Consider the following 22,821-nt stretch of genomic DNA (forward strand, 5'->3'; position numbering starts at 1 on the left):
AGGTAGAAGCATCACACCAAACAGGTAGAACCATCACATCGAAAAGGTAGAACCATCACACCTGAACAGGTAGAACCATCACACCAAACAGGTAGAACCATCAAAACTGAGCAAGTAGAACCATCACACCTGAGCAGGTAGAACCATCACAAATGAGCATTTAGAACCATCATACCGAACAGGTAGAACCATCACACCTGAGCAGGTAGAACCATTATACCGAACAGGTAGAACCATCACACCTGAGCAGGTACAACCATCACAACTGAGCAGGTAGAACCATCACACTGAAGAGGTAGAACCATCACAATAAATAGGGTAGAACCATCACACCTTAGCAGGTAGAACCATCACAACTGAGCAGGTAGAACCATCACGCTGAAGAGGTAGAACCATCACACTAAACAGGTAGAACCATCACACCTGAGCAGGTAGAACCATCACACCTGAGCAGGTAGAACCATCACACCTGAGTAGGTAGAAGCATCACACCTGAACAGGTAGAACCATCACAACTGAGCAGGTAGAACCATCATACCGAACAGGTAGAACCATCACACCTGAGCAGGTAGAACCATCACAACTGAGCAGGTAGAACCATCATACCGAACAGGTAGAACCATCACACCTGAGCAGGTAGAACCATCACACCTGAGTAGGTAGAACCATCACACCTGAGTAGGTAGAAGCATCACACCAAACAGGTAGAACCATCACACCGAAAAGGTAGAACCATCACACCTGAAAAGGTAGAACCATCACACTTAAGAGGTAGAACCATCACACTAAACAGGTAGAACCATCATACCTGAGCAGGTAGAACCATCACACAAAACAGGTAGAACCATCACACCTGAGTAAGTAGAACCATCATACCTGAGCAGGTAGAACCATAAAACCTGAGCAGGTAGAACCATCACACTGAAGAGGTAGAACCATCACACTAAACAGGTAGCACCATCACACCTGAGCAGGTAGAACCATCACACCTGAGTAAGTAGACCATCATACCGAACAGGTAGAACCATCACACTGAACAAGAAGAACCATCACACCTGAGCAGGCAGAACCATCACACCTGAGCAGGTAGAACCATTACACTGAACAGGTAGAACCATCCCACCTGAGCAGGTAGAACCATCACACCAAACAGGTAGAATCATCACACCGAACAGGTAGAACCATCACACCTGAACAGGTAGAACCATCACACCAAAAAAAGGTAGAACCATCACACTAAACAGGTAGAAACATCACACTTGAGCAGGTAGAACCATCACACCAAAGGTAGAAACATCACACTTGAGCAGGTAGAACCATCACACCAAACAGGTACAACCATCATACCTGATTAAGTAGAACCATCATACCTGAGCAGGTAGAACCATAAAACCTGAGCAGGTAGAACCATCATACCGAACAGGTAGAACCATCACACCTGAGCAGGTAGAACCATCACACCTGAGGAGGTAGACCATCACACCCGAGCAGGTAGAACTATCACACCAAACAGGTAGAACCATTACACCTGAGCAGGCAGAACCATCATACCGAACAGGTAGAACCATCACACCTGAGCAATTAGAACCATCACAACTGAGCAGGTAGAACCATCACACTGAAGAGGTAGAACCATCACAATAAATAGGGTAGAACCATCACACCTTAGCAGGTAGAACCATCACAACTGAGCAGGTAGAACCATCACGCTGAAGAGGTAGAACCATCACACCTGAGTAAGTGGAACCATCATACTGAACAGGTAGAACCATCACACTTAACAAGAAGAACCATCACACCTGAGCAGACAGAACCATCACACCTGAGCAGTTAGAACCATCACACTGAACAGGTAGAACCATCCCACCTGAGCAAGTAGAACAGTAACACCTGAGATGTTATGCAGGTAGAATCATCTTACCTGAGCAGGTAGAACCATCACACCAAACAGGTAGAACCATCACACCGAAAAGGTGGAACCATCACACCTGAACAGGTAGAACCATCACACCAAACAGGTAGAACCATCACACCTGAGAAAGTAGAACCATCATACCTGAGCAGGTAGAACCATCACACAAAACAGGTAGAACCATCACACCTGAGTAAGTAGAACCATCATACCTGAGCAGGTAGAACCATAAAACCTGAGCAGGTAGAACCATCACACTGAAGAGGTAGAACCATCACACTAAACAGGTAGCACCATCACACCTGAGCAGGTAGAACCATCACACCTGAGTAAGTAGACCATCATACCGAACAGGTAGAACCATCACACTGAACAAGAAGAACCATCACACCTGAGCAGGCAGAACCATCACACCTGAGCAGGTAGAACCATCACACTGAACAGGTAGAACCATCCCACCTGAGCAGGTAGAACCATCACACCAAACAGGTAGAATCATCACACCGAACAGGTAGAACCATCACACCTGAACAGGTAGAACCATCACACCAAAAAAAGGTAGAACCATCACACTAAACAGGTAGAAACATCACACTTGAGCAGGTAGAACCATCACACCAAAGGTAGAAACATCACACTTGAGCAGGTAGAACCATCACACCAAACAGGTACAACCATCATACCTGATTAAGTAGAACCATCATACCTGAGCAGGTAGAACCATAAAACCTGAGCAGGTAGAACCATCATACCGAACAGGTAGAACCATCACACCTGAGCAGGTAGAACCATCACACCTGAGGAGGTAGACCATCACACCCGAGCAGGTAGAACTATCACACCAAAAAGGTAGAACCATTACACCTGAGCAGGCAGAACCATCATACCGAACAGGTAGAACCATCACACCTGAGCAATTAGAACCATCACAACTGAGCAGGTAGAACCATCACACTGAAGAGGTAGAACCATCACAATAAATAGGGTAGAACCATCACACTTGAGCAGGTAGAACCATCACAACTGAGCAGGTAGAACCATCACACTGAAGAGGTAGAACCATCACACTAAACAGGTAGAACCATCACACCAAACAGGTAGAACCATCACACCCGAGCAGGTAGAACCATCACACCTGAGCAGGTAGAAGCATTACACCAAACAGGTAGAACCATCACACCTGAGCAGGTAGAACCATCACACCTGAGGAGGTAGACCATCACACCTGAGCAGGTAGAAGCATTACACCAAACAGGTAGAACCATCATACCGAACAGGTAGAACCATCACACCTGAGGAGGTAGACCATCACACCCGAGCAGGTAGAACCATCACACCAAACAGGTAGAACCATTACACCTGAACAGGTAGAATCATCACACCTGAGCAGGTAGAACCATCACACCAAACAGGTAGAACCATCAAACCTGAGTAGGTAGAACCATCACAACAAACAGGTAGAAACATCACACCAAACAGGTAGAACCATCACACCTGAGCAGGTAGAACCATCACACCAAACAGGTAGAACCATCACACCAAACAGGTAGAACCATCACACCTGGGCAGGTAGAACCATCACACCAAACAGGTAGAACCATCATACCTGAGCAGGTAGAAGCATTACACCTGAGCAGGTAGAACCATCACACCAAACAGGTAGAACCAACACACCAAACAGGTAGAACCATCATACCTGAGCAGATAGAAGCATTACACCTGAGCAGGTAGAACCATCACACCAAATAGGTAGAGCCATCACAACAAACAGGTAGAACCATCACAACAAACAGGTAGAACCATCACACCAAACAGGTAGAACCATCAAACCTGAGAAGGTAGAACCATCATACCTGAGCGATATTTCCTAGAAACTGAAGTGTTTTTTCCCAAACGGTTAAAACTAGTTTAGCTAAAGAAAAAAAAGTCAGGATTTCAGTGAGGATTCAAAAAACTTTATTTAAATTCAAAGTCACATCACAGGATTAATCACTTTTACAACAAACAGATTCTTTATGTTTCAAATTGAAATTCTTCCTTTAAAATGAGGAAACAATAAATCATCAAAGCTAACTGATCAATAACAATCTCAAAGGTTACTTCATAAAAATCAGGTTGGATCGATAAGCGCTGATCAATTGTATTGCAAAAGCTCTAATCTGTTTCATCAAACACCGGGTTGGTTGTTGGCCACAGGTGTGAGGATTTGATTAGCAATCGGTGGCCGGTCAGAGGACGTGATTGGATGCTGGGATCAGGTCAGAGGGCGTGATTGGGTGTTGGGGGCAGGTCAGAGGACATGATTGGATGGTGGGATCAGGTCAGAGGATGTGATTGGATGCTGGGATCAGGTCAGAGGACGTGATTGGGCGTTGGGGGCAGGTCAGAGGATGTGATTGGGTGTTGGGAGCAGGTCAGAGGACGTGATTGGATGGTGGGATCAGGTCAGAGGATGTGTTTGGGTGGTGGGGGCAGGTCAGAGGACGTGATTGGGTGTTGGGGGCAGGTCAGAGGACGTGATTGGGTGTTGGGGGCAGGTCAGAGGACGTGATTGGGTGTTGGGGGCAGGTCAGAGGACGTGATTGGGTGTTGGGGGCAGGTCAGAGGACGTGATTGGATGGTGGGATCAGGTCAGAGGATGTGATTGGATGGTGGGATCAGGTCAGAGGACGTGATTGGGTGTTGGGGGCAGGTCAGAGGACGTGATTGGGTGTTGGGGGCAGGTCAGAGGACGTGATTGGGTGTTGGGGGCAGGTCAGAGGATGTGATTGGGTGTTGGGAGCAGGTCAGAGGACGTGATTGGATGGTGGGATCAGGTCAGAGGATGTGTTTGGGTGGTGGGGGCAGGTCAGAGGACGTGATTGGGTGTTGGGGGCAGGTCAGAGGACGTGATTGGGTGTTGGGGGCAGGTCAGAGGACGTGATTGGGTGTTGGGGGCAGGTCAGAGGACGTGATTGGGTGTTGGGAGCAGGTCAGAGGACGTGATTGGATGGTGGGATCAGGTCAGAGGATGTGATTGGATGGTGGGATCAGGTCAGAGGACGTGATTGGGTGTTGGGGGCAGGTCAGAGGACGTGATTGGATGGTGGGATCAGGTCAGAGGATGTGATTGGATGGTGGGATCAGGTCAGAGGACGTGATTGGGTGTTGGGGGCAGGTCAGAGGACGTGATTGGGTGTTGGGGGCAGGTCAGAGGACGTGATTGGGTGTTGGGGGCAGGTCAGAGGACGTGATTGGGTGTTGGGGGCAGGTCAGAGGACGTGATTGGATGGTGGGATCAGGTCAGAGGACGTGATTGGGTGTTGGGGGCAGGTCAGAGGACGTGATTGGATGGTGGGATCAGGTCAGAGGACGTGATTGGGTGTTGGGGGCAGGTCAGAGGACGTGATTGGATGGTGGGATCAGGTCAGAGGACGTGATTGGGTGTTGGGGGCAGGTCAGAGGACGTGATTGGGTGTTGGGGGCAGGTCAGAGGACGTGATTGGGTGTTGGGGGCAGGTCAGAGGACGTGATTGGATGGTGGGATCAGGTCAGAGGACGTGATTGGGTGTTGGGGGCAGGTCAGAGGACGTGATTGGGTGTTGGGGGCAGGTCAGAGGACGTGATTGGGTGTTGGGGGCAGGTCAGAGGACGTGATTGGGTGTTGGGGGCAGGTCAGAGGACGTGATTGGATGGTGGGATCAGGTCAGAGGACGTGATTGGGTGTTGGGGGCAGGTCAGAGTACGTGATTGGGTGTTGGGGGCAGGTCAGAGGACGTGATTGGGTGTTGGGGGCAGGTCAGAGTACGTGATTGGGTGTTGGGGGCAGGTCAGAGTACGTGATTGGGTGTTGGGGGCAGGTCAGAGGACGTGATTGGGTGTTGGGGGCAGGTCAGAGGACGTGATTGGGTGTTGGGGGCAGGTCAGAGGACGTGATTGGGTGTTGGGGGCAGGTCAGAGAACCTCACTGGCCAGCAGCAGGGGGTTTCTTGCTGATGTTCTGCAGCTGGGTGGCGATGCGCGACGTCTGCAGCAGCAAGGCTTGGTGGTTTTCAACCAGCAGACTCTGGTGCCGAGCCAGGTTCTGCAGATCCTGGATCTGTTGGGAACCCTGTGGACACAGAACCAGAGACAGGTGAGTTCAAACCAGTTCAGATCACCAACAGATGAGTAACCTGAACCCTCTGAGGTACAAACTGGACCCACCTGAGCTCCCAGGATACTGAGCTGTTGGATCATCTGGGCCTGGTTTACGGTTACTTCCTCCTGGATGTGGACTAGCCGAGTCAGCAGATTCAGGATCTTCGTCCTCCATTCTTCCTCTTGTTGCTGGTATTGAGACTGTATGGGGGTGGAGCTTGGACCGGCAGGGTGGATGTCTGATTGGTCCTGCGACTGGGCAGCACCCATCATCATGGCCTTGGCTGGATGGTCATGGAGATCGCCTGCAGTGGAGACCACCGAATCAGAACTCCAGGATCCGCACAGCATTGCTCACTTTGTGAGGGTTAGAGGACCAGTTTCAGGTTCAGCCAGGTCAGGAAGAGTCTAGTATCCGGGCGTGTGTTGTGGTTTCAGACCAGGCAGAACCGGTGTTGGCTGGTTCTGTAACGGACCACGTCTACGAAGCTGATTACGAGGAAATGAAGAGGAAGTGCGAGAACAGCCTGATGAGTCATCTCAGGACCACCAGACCTTCATCCTTCAGACTGCAGGTGGATCTTCATCCATCCTGATTACAGCAGTCCTCATCAGGGGACTGGTTTCCGTTTCCATGGTAATGTGTTAAACTACAAGTAACAGAAAAACTGCTCAATGATGAGACGAAACCTGATCCTGGACCGCTACCTTTTCCCAACATGTCAAAGCGAGCAGGTTGCTCAGGAACCGGGCTGAGACTTCTGCTGGAGATGGTTGTTTAAATCTGCCAACTACAGGCCAGTTTCTTTACTCCCACAATTCTCCAAAATACTGGAAAAACCATTTGCAGACAGATTAAATACGTTCATAAAAAAACAAAACAAAACAAAACATAATTTACTTCAAGAAAGTCACAGCCGACAGATCAGGATCTCTGGCACCAATCAAACTAATAACTAGAAAGCAGTCGGAGTATTCTTAGACCTGAAAAAAGCTTGTGATCAACATATGTTAATAAATGAACTGGGAAGGTACGGGTTTGAACTGGCCGAAGAGCTATTTATAGAACAGACAACACTTTGGACAAATACATGGAAACTATTGACACTAAATCACTGGATATTCTATATTCTTCACTGATTGGATGGAGGTCTAGGGTTATATCTACTAAAGCACTCCACATCCGATATGAACAGAGCAGAAAACAGCAATACGGATCTTTGTTGTCTTGTCCAGGACTGAAGCAGCAGAATGAGGATCTGGATGCTGTAATCTGTTGAACACAGGAGCTTCATAGATACAATACTCCTCTTGATATTCTGGATTCTTATTTCATTTTCCATTTATTTTAAATAATTGTTGCTATTGCAGAGTTTTTACTGCTGGACCGGACCGGAGAGGATAGAAGAGGGACAGAATCAAAAAGAAGAGAAAACAGAAAAACACTTCGGAGAGAGAGAGAGAGACAACAACCTGTATGAATAGGCATGCATACACACCTGCCGATATACACATATCCATACACCTATACACACTGGAGTCATGTTCATCTCCATCTCACACTCCCCTGCCCCCCCAACACCCCCCCATAACATCCCCTCCCACACGCTCTCCCTTGACACACCCTCATACACCTCATCACGCACCCCCTATTCAGTCCCAATTCACACACTACCCCCTTTACACACACCCCACCCCACCACTCATACACTCCCCCCTCTACAGCCCACACCACCTCCCACCCCATCCCTCTATACAGCCACACACTCCCCATCACACACTCCACTCTACACAGGACATACCCTCTAGCCACCTTCCATCTGGCCTCATACTCCTTATACACAAACACACTCCATCATACACACACACATCGCACCCCCCCCCACCCCCCCCAACATACCCCTTCCCATACTCCACCTATCCACATACACCCACCCCATCCCCCCATCCCATCGCCCACCCACTGCCCTGATTCCTCCCCTTATTTCAGAGACTGACATGAAGCTACAGGACAGTTGGATGCCGTCATCATCAGATTTCACAATCGCGGCCAAAAAATGAATAAAAGGAAGTGAAACTACCAACACAGTGTGTGAGTGTGTGTGTTAGCATCACTGGATGAATCTAAGACAAAGTTCAGACTGCTAAACCACACAAATGATGGACCTCAGAGAAGAAAAAGTTCTGTTGCTACTGAGCATGTGCAGGGAAACGCAATCAGATTAAGTTCTGAGCCCAAACAGTGATGTTGGCTTCGACCAATCAGCTTTGTTGTTGCTCAGGAAGGAAGTTAAAGGAAGCTGTGGGAATTTGTAGAAAAATCCATGTTGCGTCTCTGAAACTGGAGCGCCTCACAAATGCAGATGTAGTGTGCGTGTGTGTGTGTGTATGTGTGTGTGTGTGTGTGTGTGTGTGTGTGTGTGTGTGTGTGTGTGTGTGTGTGTGTACATTAAAACCCAAAAACCCTCAGACACAGAAGAAGAACAATGTCAACCTGTAATAGACATGAAACATTTCTTTTGAAGAAAATGAGTTGGATCAGAATGAGACTCAGCGACATGAAAGAACATAAATAGTTCCTAAAATTTACAGTTTGAATGATGGACCCAATCACAGCGAGGCACGCCGGGACCCAATCACAGTGAGGCAAGCCGGGACCCAATCACAGCGAGGCACGCCGGGACCCAATCACAGCGAGGCACGCCGGGACCCAATCACAGCGAGGCACGCCGGGACCCAATCACAGCGAGGCACGCCGGGACCCAATCACAGCGAGGCAAGCCGAGACCCAATCACAGCGAGGCACGCCGGGACCCAATCACAGCGAGGCACGCCGGGACCCAATCACAGCGAGGCACGCCGGGACCCAATCACAGCGAGGCAAGCCGAGACCCAATCACAGCGAGGCACGCCGGGACCCAATCACAGCGAGGCACGCCGGGACCCAATCACAGCGAGGCACGCCGGGACCCAATCACAGCGAGGCAAGCCGAGACCCAATCACAGCGAGGCACGCCGGGACCCAATCACAGCGAGGCACGCCGGGACCCAATCACAGCGAGGCACGCCGAGACCCAATCACAGCGAGGCACGCCGAGACCCAATCACAGCGAGGCACGCCGAGACCCAATCACAGCGAGGCACGCCGAGACCCAATCACAGCGAGGCACGCCGAGACCCAATCACAGCGAGGCACGCCGGGACCCAATCACAGCGAGGCACGCCGGGACCCAATCACAGCGAGGCAAGCCGAGACCCAATCACAGCGAGGCAAGCCGAGACCCAATCACAGCGAGGCAAGCCGAGACCCAATCACAGCGAGGCACGCCGAGACCCAATCACAGCGAGGCACGCCGGGACCCAATCACAGCGAGGCGCGCCGGGACCCAATCACAGCGAGGCGCGCCGAGACCCAATCACAGCGAGGCACGCCGAGACCCAATCACAGCGAGGCAAGCCGAGACCCAATCACAGCGAGGCACGCCGGGACCCAATCACAGCGAGGCACGCCGAGACCCAATCACAGCGAGGCACGCCGGGACCCAATCACAGCGAGGCACGCCGGGACCCAATCACAGCGAGGCAAGCCGGGACCCAATCACAGCGAGGCAAGCCGAGACCCAATCACAGCGAGGCACGCCGGGACCCAATCACAGCGAGGCACGCCGAGACCCAATCACAGCGAGGCAAGCCGAGACCCAATCACAGCGAGGCACGCCGAGACCCAATCACAGCGAGGCACGCCGAGACCCAATCACAGCGAGGCACGCCGGGACCCAATCACAGCGAGGCACGCCGGGACCCAATCACAGCGAGGCACGCCGAGACCCAATCACAGCGAGGCAAGCCGAGACCCAATCACAGCGAGGCACGCCGGGACCCAATCACAGCGAGGCACGCCGAGACCCAATCACAGCGAGGCACGCCGGGACCCAATCACAGCGAGGCACGCCGGGACCCAATCACAGCGAGGCACGCCGGGACCCAATCACAGCAGTGTTTGTAACGCAGTAGTTGATTAGTTTGATTATAACCCTTTTTAGTAACTTTTATTACTTTTATAACTTTATAATTTCATGTTTGTAGATTGTGGAGCAGTGGTCAGAGCGGGACCCCCCCTCCCTCTCTAGGCAGCTGTGGGGGGAGGCGAGAGGAATCTCCCCTCGTAGTTGACCTTGGATGGCAGAGTGGAGAGGATAACATAGAGATGTTTTATGCTGTTTGTAATACAATAGTTCAGTTAACTGTAGTAAACTTTTATAAACCTTTGGTTTTTAGTAGTAATTCTTGTGATATTATATTTACCATATAAAGGATTATACAGCAGTATTACTTTATGGAATGCCCCTTGAGATGTACCATCTTGTTTTCGAGGGGGTCCAAAAACATAAAACAATACCTTATAATCAACAATTATACAAATTATGCGCAAAACAATATTTAAGATACAGACAAAACAAGACAAGACAAACTTGCTCACTCCTACACCGCTCCACACTCCTGCCCACGTACAGATGTAAGACACAAAAATGACACAGCTAGGGAAGTCACAATCAGTGATTACTGAACATGTTACAGAATTGCATGAAAAAGGCAATAATATAAAGATATGAGAATAAATTATGTTTACTCATTCTTCTTCTTCTTCTTTTTTTTTTAAATAAATTAGTTTTTTTTTCTTGTTTACCTACATTGGTTTCACCACTGCACAAAGTAATGACATTCTTAGGGATTACAGATGAACAGCATTACAACAATGACAACAAAAAATCAATACAATAATAAATAAATAAATACCTCAAAAAGGAGTATGTTATTCAATCTCGCACAGAATAATGTAATAGAACTAGAAACATTGACACGGAGTTTTAAGATGAACAGATAAAGGTGACTCAAATAAACCAAACGATGTTCAGGACCTTGAGTATGTGGGTAACTTGTTCCAGTCTGAAGGAGCTTTGCACTGAAATGACCTGCGCCCCACATCTTTATAGATTCGTGGGACAGACAGAGTGAGACAGGAAGTGCTTCTGAGCGAATGAAGTTACTGGAATTAAAATTGCTTGAGGTAGTGTGGACGGTAGAAATAAATACATTTAAAGATGAACAGAATCCAGTGAAATTCCCGTCTTAGATGAGTTGAGTTTTTCAAATAAGACACAATGATGAGTTAGATATGGACTTTTAAGAATAAATCTACAAAGAGAGTTAAAAAGAACATTAAGCTGTTTAAGATATGAATCAGATGTGTTTTGATAAATCGTGTCGGCATAATCAATAAAAGGTAAAATTAGTTGAGTGACTACTCTTTTCCTAATGTCTAAAGTAAAGCAGATAGAAGAGCGATATAAAGGACTTAAGGTAGCATGTTTTCTTTTGATTATGTAATCAATGTGTGGTTTGAAGCTGAGCTCAGAGTCAAGCCAGGAGCCAAGATACTAAATAGAATCAGTTTTGTGCATCAAGGATCCTTCACTGAAATAATTTGAAGATCAGGAAAGTTATTTATTTATGAAAAGTACCAAAGAGTATAAAGCAAGATTTTTTTCATGTTTAAAATTAATTGATTGTCATGCAGCCATTTTTGGACCAAATTAAAGGTCAAGTTGCAACTGTTTTTTTTTTTTTTGTTTTTTTTTTTACAACAGAAAGATCAGAGTTTGAGTTGTAAATAACAGTATCATCAGCATAAATATTTATAGAACAGTTTGAGATAACATGGGAGATCATTAATAAATACGCTGAAGAAAAGGGGGCCGAGAATGGACCATTGAGGCACACCTTATTCAATTATACATTTGTCAGACTGTACACCATTAGAAACAACATATTAGGATCTGCAATGAAAATAGGAATTGAACCACAAAATTGCATTAGTATCAAGACCTATAGCATAAAGTTTTCAAGAAGCAGATAATGATCCACAAGATCAAAGGCTTTAGACAAATCTAGAAATATTGATACCACATATTGGTTTTGATCAAACGAGGTGAATAAGTCATTTGTGAATTTGAGGAGGGCAGTGGTGGTTGAGAAACCAAAACGAAAGCCAGACTGAAAAGGGGATAGGATATTGAATGCATTTAAATAATTGAATAACTGACGGAATATGATCTTTTCAAAGATCGTAGCTACTGCACAAATTTTAGAAATCGGACGATAATTATTCATATCACTGGGGTCTCCCCCTTAGAAAAGTGGAGTAACTCTGGCTATCTTAAAGAAAATGTAGCTTTATTAGGTGACAAATTAAATAAATTAGCTACAGGAAACATCAGAACATGAGCTGCAATTTTAAGAAATTTACTCAATGCATATTTAAGAAGTTAGTAGGAGAGAATTCACCCCTATTCACCTCTCCTCTCTGCAGCGCTCTTACTTTACAATAAGAAGCTGCATAGAGACTTGACATGTTTTATCAAGTTTCAAATGCCTAACACCATAACAAGGACCCTTTCTCAGGCTGAAAACAGATTCTCATTGTTCTCAAGAAGACTACGGATTTCATAATGTCAGACCCCGACAGGAACTCTCCTCCTGGTTTCTCAGCTTTGGTTGGAAGAAGATGGAAGATTCACAAGGACTTCCTGTATGCCGTAACTCTTGTGAAGACCAAGATCTTATCTCTCCCGAACCTGCCTCAGTGCAGGCCTGTACCACCTGGAAAGCACGCTGAGACCCAATCACAGTAGAGCACAACTAAAACATAAACTGACATGATGCCCCCTTTCAGACTGGACTTGTCATCAGTAAAACACAGAACAAAGAAAGAAACTGTTTCTAAACCTGTTTGTGTTCTATTAGGCTCCTCAGATTCCTGAGGAAAACCATCAGTTAAATGGTCTTAGAACAGATCCCTGAGGAACACCATCAGTTCTGGTCTTAGAACAGATCCCTGAGGAACACCATCAGTTCTGGTCTTGGAACAGATCCCTGAGGAACACCATCAGTTCTGGTCTTGGAACAGATCCCTGAGGAACACCATCAGTTCTGGTCTTGGAACAGATTCCTGAGAAACATCATCAGTTATTGGTCTTAGAACAGATCCCTGAGGAACACCATCAGTTCTGGTCTTGGAACAGATCCCTGAGGAACACCATCAGTTCTGGTCTTGGAACAGATCCCTGAGGAACACCATCAGTTCTGGTCTTGGAACAGATCCCTGAGGAACACCATCAGTTCTGGTCTTGGAACAGATTCCTGAGGAACATCATCAGTTATTGGTCTTAGAACAGATCCCTGAGGAACACCATTAGTTCTGGTCTTGGAACAGATTCCTGAGGGACATCATCAGTTATTGGTCTTAGAACAGATCCCTGAGGAACACCATCAGTTCTGGTCTTGGAACAGATCCCTGAGGAACACCATCAGTTCTGGTCTTGGAACAGATTCCTGAGGAACATCATCAGTTATTGGTCTTAGAACAGATCCCTGAGGAACACCATCAGTTCTGGTCTTGGAACAGATCCCTGAGGAACACCATTAGTTCTGGTCTTGGAACAGATTCCTGAGGAACATCATCAGTTATTGGTCTTAGAACAGATCCCTGAGGAACACCATCAGTTCTGGTCTTGGAACAGATCCCTGAGGAACACCATCAGTTCTGGTCTTGGAACAGATTCCTGAGGAACATCATCAGTTATTGGTCTTAGAACAGATCCCTGAGGAACACCATTAGTTCTGGTCTTGGAACAGATTCCTGAGGAACATCATCAGTTATTGGTCTTAGAACAGATCCCTGAGGAACACCATCAGTTCTGGTCTTGGAACAGATCCCTGAGGAACACCATCAGTTCTGGTCTTGGAACAGATTCCTGAGGAACATCATCAGTTATTGGTCTTGGAACAGATCCCTGAGGAACACCATCAGTTCTGGTCTTGGAACAGATCCCTGAGGAACACCATCAGTTCTGGTCTTGGAACAGATTCCTGAGGAACATCATCAGTTATTGCTCTTAGAACAGATCCCTGAGGAACACCATCAGTTCTGGTCTTGGAACAGATCCCTGAGGAACACCATCAGTTCTGGTCTTGGAACAGATTCCTGAGGAACATCATCAGTTATTGCTCTTAGAACAGATCCCTGAGGAACACCATCAGTTCTGGTCTTGGAACAGATCCCTGAGGAACACCATCAGTTCTGGTCTTGGAACAGATCCCTGAGGAACACCATCAGTTCTGGTCTTGGAACAGATCCCTGAGGAACACCATCAGTTCTGGTCTTGGAACAGATCCCTGAGGAACATCATCAGTTAATGGTCTTTGAATAGATCTCTAAGGATATCTAGGATCTCTAATGATACGTTTTTGAGTTTGTGCAAAATATCTTTTTTCTTTTTTCTCTTCCAGACCAGGAACAGATGTGGAACTGAGGGAAGTTCTTTACAGGCTCTTGTCTTTACAATACATAAAAGTGAAATTGGTAATAATCAGAAAAACATATCTATAGATATGTGCACATCTGGATTCTTTATCCCATCATTGCTTTTTACTGATGGTCCAGATTATTAGAGTTCATACAGTAAGTTTGGGTGGTCCTACCCGAGAAGTTACCACACTGACTGGTTCCTCTTTATGAAACCCAGAATAGCGAATGACCACAGTACTTCCCAGTTTGACAGATCTGATCTGACCTACAAGTTTGGCCAAGTTTGACTTCTTGTTTCATATCTAAAACTGTGATTTCAGGACAACTACAGCAAACGTTTTGGATGATTGATTAGAACATAAACACACTGACACGTTATATTATACTGAAACTCAGGCAGGAAGGCAAACGTTGTTAAATAACCAATTCTAATTTTTCTTTTGTTTTCTATGTCCAGTTTGTGCCACCAGTATGAGATGCAGCACATTTCCAACTAACTAGGAATCTCCTCATTGCTGCTAAAAGCATCTTTTCTGTCTGGTCTTTGCTGTTTTTGTTGTGAAAAGGTTCGGTGTAAACTGGTTCTTTAGTTTATATGTCGACATGACAGGAACTGGTCCAGTACCAGGACCGGACTGGAAACAGACAGGTACCAGAACCAGACTGGAACTGGTCCAGTACCAGGACCGGACTGGAAACAGACAGGTACCAGAACCAGACTGGAACTGGTCCAGTACCAGGACCGGACTGGAAACAGACAGGTACCAGAACCAGACTGGAACTGGTCCAGTACCAGGACCGGACTGGAAACAGACAGGTACCAGAACCAGACTGGAACTGGTCCAGCACCAGGACCGGACTGGAAACAGACAGGTACCAGAACCAGGTCCAGTACCAGGACCGGACTGGAAACAGACAGGTACCAGAACCAGACTGGAACTGGTCCAGTACCAGGACCGGACTGGAAACAGACAAGTACCAGAACCAGACTGGAACTGGTCCAGTACCAGGACCGGACTGGAAACAGACAAGTACCAGAACCAGACTGGAACTGGTCCAGTACCAGGACCGGACTGGAAACAGACAGGTACCAGAACCAGACTGGAACTGGTCCAGTACCAGGACCGGACTGGAAACAGACAAGTACCAGAACCAGACTGGAACTCGTCCAGTACCAGGACCGGACTGGAAACAGACAGGTACCAGAACCAGACTGGAACTGGTCCAGTACCAGGACCGGACTGGAAACAGACAAGTACCAGAACCAGACTGGAACTGGTCTCCTGTGGACATCCACAGATAAAGAATTTATACCAAGAACAGATTTATTGATGGTGGTGTTCAGCCGATGGTCTCTGTTTTTTTGTATCTTTGATCTAAAACCTGATCACAGTTATTGATCATTTAACCTGAATCTTCCAGAAGTCAGTCCGAAGACCAAGCAGAGGACGTCCAAACGAGACCAGAGACAGTATTATATAACCCTTAAGGGGGGAAGTGAAGCTGCAGGGACTGTTGATCAGAATTGATCACACACGAACACCTGTGACCTTAGAGCCCACCAGGTGCATGCTGGGATATTTGTGCGGTTCGGATCAGGACAGGTAAACCTGTAGGTTATTGATCATATCCGTCCTCATGAGACTGGACAGTTTCTGCTTCGTTTACAAGTAAGGCTCTGTTTTGTGTTTCAGAGAAAGTCCTTCAGTTGGGTGGTTTCGGGTCGGTGGGGGGGGGTGTCAGTGTGATGAAACCTCAGAGTCAGGAAACACATTTTCTACCAGAAACCGCACACATGCAGGGATTCAGCGGGTGTGTGAGGGGCTCTTTTCCCACTTCCTCGTCTTACTTCTTCTTTGCCGAGGACTCTGTGGGAGTGGTGGAGGAACTGGTTACCACGGGGACATGTTTACTTCCAGAATGTGTCGGGTGAAAATAACAAGGTCGTAAAGAAAGTAGTTCTGATATTTATAATGAAGGTTATGTGACGTAAACATTCTAAATGTCAATATTGTCAAATCAATGGTGTTTGTCGTTGTTTACTAATATACTTCATAGAAGTTTATGTGGTTCTGGCGGCGAGACCGGCCCCTCAGAGGGTCCAGATTTCTGTGTGGGGCTTTTATAGATCGACTGATCTGGAAGTTGTAATAAACGTATAATAAATTTCTAAACGGATCAGAAACATAAACATCCTGATCATCTACATCTTTATAGTCATGATGTTATCATTTTACTGGTCTGGTCCAGCTGGAGAATAGAACCTGGACTAAAATTCTGTCTTTAGAAGACAATGGTTTATCTGAACTTAACGAATGGACCGGTTCTTGGCTGTAGCTAAGTCCAAATCAGTGATTCTCTGTGTCCAGAACTAGAGTGTGTTTCCAGTACGGAGTTCGGGCTCAGTGACCAAACAGTGCAGATGTTTGAAGTTGGTTATGGGCCTCCAGAACTAGGCCCAGTCAGATCCTGGTGAGGCAGGTGTGTCCACTGGTCATGTGATCAGCTTCACTTCCTTAGTTCTCCTGATGGTTGAAACTCCAAAGTTACCCAACAGGACCAGCCTCAGCCGGGCATCCTGTTGACAGTCGGACCCAGGATGTTCTGAAACACGTTGCAGAGCCAGCTGAAGACCAATCATGGGAATCATTGCTTCCTGGTGACACAAACTGGATTCAACCTGCTGCAGACGCTCTTGTACCAGACAAACGGACCCCACCAGGTCCTGATCCAATAAAAACACCCCCAATAACCGGAACGTCAAGTCCACGTGGACCTCCGGTCTCCACGTGGACCCCTGGTCTCCACGTGTAGACCAGGGGTCCACGTGGAGACCGGAGGTCCACGTGGAGACCGGAGGTCCACGTGGACCTCCGGTCTCCACGTGTAGACCAGAGGTCCACGTGGACCTCCGGTCTCCACGTGTAGACCAGGGGTCCACGTGGACCTCTGGTCTCCACGTGGACCTCTGGTCTCCACGTGGACCCCTGGTCTCCACGTGGACCTCCGGTCTACACGTGGACCTCCGGTCTCCACGTGGACCTCCGGTCTCCACGTGGACCCCTGGTCTACACGTGGAGACCAGAGGTCCACGTGGAGACCGGAGGTCCACGTGGACCTCTACCGCGTCCACACCAACTTCCTGCTGCGTTCAGGGACATCCCTTCATCTCAGTGAGGTGAACATGAACACATCATGAGACCCATCACCTTGGATTTACAAAGATTTTATCACGTCACATGTTTTCCTCATGGAAAGCTAACTTGGGTTTACAGGGTTCGGTTCTACAGACCCACATCGATCCAGATTGTCCTTAGTTAAACCAGCAGGAAACATCAGGAAACTGACAAACTAAACTAAACTACATGTTGAAGTGAAAACTAGTCTTAAGGAAGTTACATGACTGGTCCATTACTGAGGAGACCTCCGAGCTGATTGGTACCTTCAGGTTTACTTACTGACTGGTGGACGAGCTCATTAAATATGAAGGAAGCTTCATCCTGTTCTTCTTCCCCTTAAAGCTGCTAAAAACTGACCTTAAAATAGTTTTTTATGATCTGAAACATATTTTATATTAAAATAAGACCTTCAATAACAACCAAAATGAAATGATTAATAACCAGGCAAAGGTTTTATGGATGATATAAATAACTTGTCAACCAACCAACTCTTGTTGTTGTTCCTACAGGAATAAATATGAAAGGACAAAAGTAAATAAGCAAGTAAGTAAAGTTTATTTATAAAGCGCTTTTCACAGATAGAAATCACAAAGTGCTGTACATAAAAATGGGTACAATAACACAATCAGCAACAAAAAAGAAACAGAATTAAAATCATCCAAGAATCAACCAAAAGCTCTTCTAAACAGCAGAGTCTTTAGCTGCATTTTAAAAGAGTCCACAGAGTCAAGCAGACGAAGGGACAGAGGCAGCTCATTCCAGAGTCTGGGAGCAACAGACTGGAAAGACAAGTCACCACCAGTTTTAAAACCAGTTTTTGGAACCTTCAGGAGGTTCTGGCCAGAAGACCGAAGAGAGCGTCCAGAAGAGTATGGACATAGTAAGTCGGTGATGTACTGAGGGGCCTGACCATGTAACGCCCCAAAGGTCAACACTAAAGTTTTAAAATCTATGCGAAATTTAACAGGAAGCCAATGAAGACGTGTCAAAACAGGGGTGATGTGGGCTGTTCTGGCTGCACCTGTCAAAAGTCTGGCAGCAGAGTTCTGCACAATTTGAAGCTTATTTAGAGTCGTCTTATTTAAGTCAGTGAAAATCAATAAGTCATGGTCTACTGTGTCAAAGGCAGACGTTAAATCTAGTAAAACCAAAACTGTGTGGCGACCAGAGTCATCTTCACATCATTTGAAACTCTCAGTAAGGCAGTTTCAGTGGAGTGCTTTTTGCGGAAACCTGACTGAAATTTGTTGTAGAAATCATTTTCTTCCAAAAATGTAGTTAGCTGTTCAGCCACAAAATATATTTTGGGTTAATTTATTTATGTGGTTTAATTTTATTAATGTGATTTATTAAATGTTTTTATTGACAGATTGATAAAACTTCTCGAGCTGCTGTTTCTGTATGTTCTCATTCACACATGGATACATTCAATATGCATCATAAGCAATATAAACCAAGATCAAGCTGCTGTTTTCTTACCTGCAGCAGAGCAGATGAGGGCGAGCGACAGCAGCAGAGAATGAAGCCACATCTCTCTCTCTCTGTCTTGTTCAGACTGAAGTTGCGCTGAATCTGACTGAAGGACAAACTTCCTCCTGAAACTGCGTGAATCCAGCTCCTCCTCTTCCTCCTCCTCCTCACCATGGCAACATGTCACAGGTCCGAAACCAGGATGGAATCATATTAGGTCACTTGTAAATGAAGAGACTCACAGTAGCCAGTCAGTCAAACCAGTTCCATCTGCCAGTTAGTTTACCAGTTGTTCCAGTAACCAGCTCAGCCGTATTTAATCCAGACTGGTTCTAGTCAGACACGCACGTACAGATGTACTGCAGGAACAGGAACTTTCCCAGAAGAACAATAGAACTTTAAAAGCAAAATGATATCATAGTTTGTCCCAAAGGAAAGAAAGGAGTAAAATAATACTAGTAACGAGTAAAGTAATCCTAGGAATTAGTAAAGTAATCAGCAGGAGAGATCATATTTCTCCAGTTTTAGCCTCTCTTCATTGGCTGCCTGTTGAATCTAGAATAGAATTTAAAATCCTTCTCCTTACATATAAAGCCCTCCACAACCAGGCACCACTATATATCAAAGACCTCATTGTTCCTTATATACCAAGCAGAGTACTTCGTTCGCAGACTGCAGGCTTACTTGTGGTTCCTAGAGTCTCAAAGAGCCGAGCAGGAGGCAGAGCCTTTGGTTATCAGGCCCCTCTCTTATGGAATAAGCTCCCAGTTAGTGTTAGGGAAGCAGACACCCTCCCCACCTTTAAGACTAGGCTGAAGACTTATCTTTTTGATAAGTCCTATAGCTAGGGATGGTTAGCATCCCTTAGTTATGCTGCTATAGGTTTAGACTGCTGAGGGACATTTCCTGATACACTGAGCTTCTTTCTTTTTCTCTTTATCTCTCCCTTTTATTCCCCCCCCATAACAGTGTTGCATCATTAACATGTATGTCTCCTGTCTCAGCAGGTCTCCCTGGCCGGGAGTAGCAGTTCCTGTTGTCTGTTGTCTTTCTGTCCTCTTCCCCCCACACAGCAGAGGCAGATGGCTGCCTGTCCTGAGCCGGGTTCTGCCGGAGGTTTCCTTCCTGTTAAAAGGGAGTTTTTTCCTTCCCACTGTCGCCAGTGTGCTTGCTCAGGATGGGAGATTGAGTTGGACTCAACTCAATCTGTTGGTTTCCTTATATAGGCTGTTATGAATTGGCCTTCATTATGTTTTCCCCTCTGTCTGTAAAGCGTCTTGAGATGGCATTGCCGTGATTTGACGCTATATAAATAAAGTTGAATTGAATTGAATTAATCCTAGTAATGAGTATAGTAATCCTAGGAATGAGTAAAGTAATCCTAGGAATTAGTATAGTAAGGACGGCCCCTCCCTGAGCCGTCACCTTATCGTGGTGGAGGGGTTTGTGTGTCCAGAAGATCCTAGCAGCTATGTTGTCGGGGGCTTTATGCCCCTGGTAGGGTCACCATGGCAAACAGGTGTCTAGGGGAGGAACCAGACTAAGCATGGCTGATCGACCCCTATGATATGATAGACTACAACCATGGGCATACATGTTCCCTTGCCTGGACGTGGTCAACAGGGCCCCCGTCTGGAGCCAGGCCTGAGGTGGGGCAAAAGAGCGAGCGTCTGGTGGCCGGGCCTTTGCCCATGGGGCCCAGTTGGGAAAACCGAAAGGGTTACATGGGCCCCACCTCCCGTGGGCTCACCATCTGCGGGAGGAGCCGTAGGGGTCGGGTGCAATGTGAGCTGGGCGGCAGCAAGAGGCGGGGACCCCTGGCGGTCCGATCCCCGGCTGCAGAAGCTGGCTCTAGGGACGTGGAGGGGCGGCTGGCCAATAGAGGGCGCTAGGGCGCCGCCCTCCCAGGCAGCTCCCAGCAGGAAGCATTGTTCATAAGAGTTTTGCAAAAACATCAAACATTAAATTTTTGTATTTACATAATGGATATACCCAGTGACACAGTGATAAATTGGTGTAAATTGATATTTTTTTTTAACAGAAAAACTTTTATTTTAAATGTGTTTTTACTGCATGTCTACTGTCTATATGCGTCAGGTCCAGCTTTGGGGTGATCGAAAAATCGCCCTGAGGAGGTGGGGCTTTGCAGCACATTAGCCAATAGCATAATCATATTGCCGGCGAATTTAGCCTGTCAGCGTGGTCCAAATAGTTCCCTGAAGGGCGACAATTTTATTGCCCCAAGCCTGAATTTATGCAGTTGGACGACACTCTACAGACGCCATTTTTCACACGATTGCTGTAGGAACTGGCATTAACTCTGTCAGATCTCTCCTTCAAAACCCATTTGAGAGCAGAACTTTGATGGAGAAGATTCAGATAAAAGAGCTGGGACCGGATCAACCTGACCTCACCATCAGACAGCCGGCAAGCAAGAAGGGAAAACCTTAAACTATGTGAGAGGATTCTCCCGTAACTGGTCACCAGAAAGGCTTGGCTAGCTGGATGCAGCTATGCTAACGCCTTATTTTGTTTCCCATGTTTGCTTTTTAAAACGTCTGGGACAGATCCCGCCTGGACCGTTACGGGAGTGAGGGATGTGAAGCATCTGTCTGAGAAAATTAAAAAACAGGAAAATACCAGAGAACACATGGATAACTCTGTGAAACTAGCCATGTTGGGAAGGCAGAACATAGCTACGGTCACAGGCTGGCGGTGAGGAAACACAATGAGGACGTGGATAAAAACAGACATGTTTTATCCAAAATAATTGACTGTGTTAAGTTTTATGGCGCCTTTGGGTTGGCCTTGCCTGGACATGACGAGACAGACTCGTCTGAAAACCCCAGGGTTTTTCTGGGGCTGGTAGACTTCGTTGCCTCCCTGGATAACGTGCTTGAGGAGCACCTGAAGACGGCGACTGTGTTTAAAGGGACATGGAAGACGGTCCAGAAGGAGCTGCTGGGCTGCATGTTGTCCGTGGTGAGGAGTTACATCATGGAGGAAGTGAAGAACGCAGATTTTGTTGCCATTCAAGCCGATGAAACGACTGACATTTCCACCCACTGTCAGCTGGTGTTTGTACTGCGCTACATAGCTGGCAGCAAAATACAGGAGCGGTTCTTCGAGTTCATTAACATCCAGAATGCCTCCGCGGACACCATGTCCTCCAGAGGTTACACACCGTCCTCCAGAGGCTACACACCGTCCTCCAGAGGTTACACACCGTCCTCCAGAAGCTACACACCGTCCTCCAGAGGCTACACACCGTCCTCCAGAGGCTACACACCGTCCTCCAGAGGTTACACACCGTCCTCCAGAGGCTACACACCGTCCTCCAGAGGTTACACACCGTCCTCCAGAGGCTACACACCGTCCTCCAGAGGTTACACACCGTCCTCCAGAGGCTACACACCGTCCTCCAGAGGTTACACACCGTCCTCCAGAGGTTACACACCGTCCTCCAGAGGTTACACACCGTCCTCCAGAGGTTACACACCGTCCTCCAGAGGCTCCACACCGTCCTCCAGAGGTTACACACCGTCCTCCAGAGGCTCCACACCGTCCTCCAGAGGTTACACACCGTCCTCCAGAGGTTACACACCGTCCTCCAGAGGTTACACACCGTCCTCCAGAGGCTACACACCGTCCTCCAGAGGTTACACACCGTCCTCCAGAGGTTACACACCGTCCTCCAGAGGTTACACACCGTCCTCCAGAGGTTACACACCGTCCTCCAGAGGCTACACACCGTCCTCCAGAGGCTACACACC

General features: G+C 47.2%; 1 protein-coding gene across 1 annotated transcript; it reads right to left on the reverse strand.

Annotated features, from left to right (window-relative positions):
• Window positions 1-5,648: 5,648 nt before the first annotated feature.
• Window positions 5,649-19,132, reverse strand: LOC306761618 (uncharacterized protein). Its single transcript, XM_079247867.1, has 3 exons — window positions 19,058-19,132; window positions 6,098-6,336; window positions 5,649-6,002 (listed from the first exon to the last, which is right to left on the reverse strand). Exons 1-3 carry the CDS (start codon window positions 19,107-19,109, stop codon window positions 5,856-5,858), a joined length of 438 nt encoding a protein of 145 aa, XP_079103993.1. The 5' UTR covers window positions 19,110-19,132; the 3' UTR covers window positions 5,649-5,855.
• Window positions 19,133-22,821: the final 3,689 nt, after the last annotated feature.

Source organism: Telmatherina bonti (assembly GCF_933228915.1).
Source record: "Telmatherina bonti genome assembly, chromosome: 10".
Taxonomy (NCBI): Eukaryota; Metazoa; Chordata; class Actinopteri; order Atheriniformes; family Telmatherinidae; genus Telmatherina; species Telmatherina bonti.

What these genes read in the sequence shown, in the direction of transcription:
- LOC306761618 (XM_079247867.1), bottom strand. Translation starts at nt 19,109, where the DNA reads ATGTGGCTTCATTCTCTGCTGCTGTCGCTCGCCCTCATCTGCTCTGCT. An exon ending in CCTCATCTGCTCTGCTGCAG is followed by an intron (nt 6,337 to 19,057) that starts GTAAGAAAACAG and finishes TCTCCACTGCAG; the next exon opens with GCGATCTCCATGACCATCCA. An exon ending in TCAGTATCCTGGGAGCTCAG is followed by an intron (nt 6,003 to 6,097) that starts GTGGGTCCAGTT and finishes CTGTGTCCACAG; the next exon opens with GGTTCCCAACAGATCCAGGA.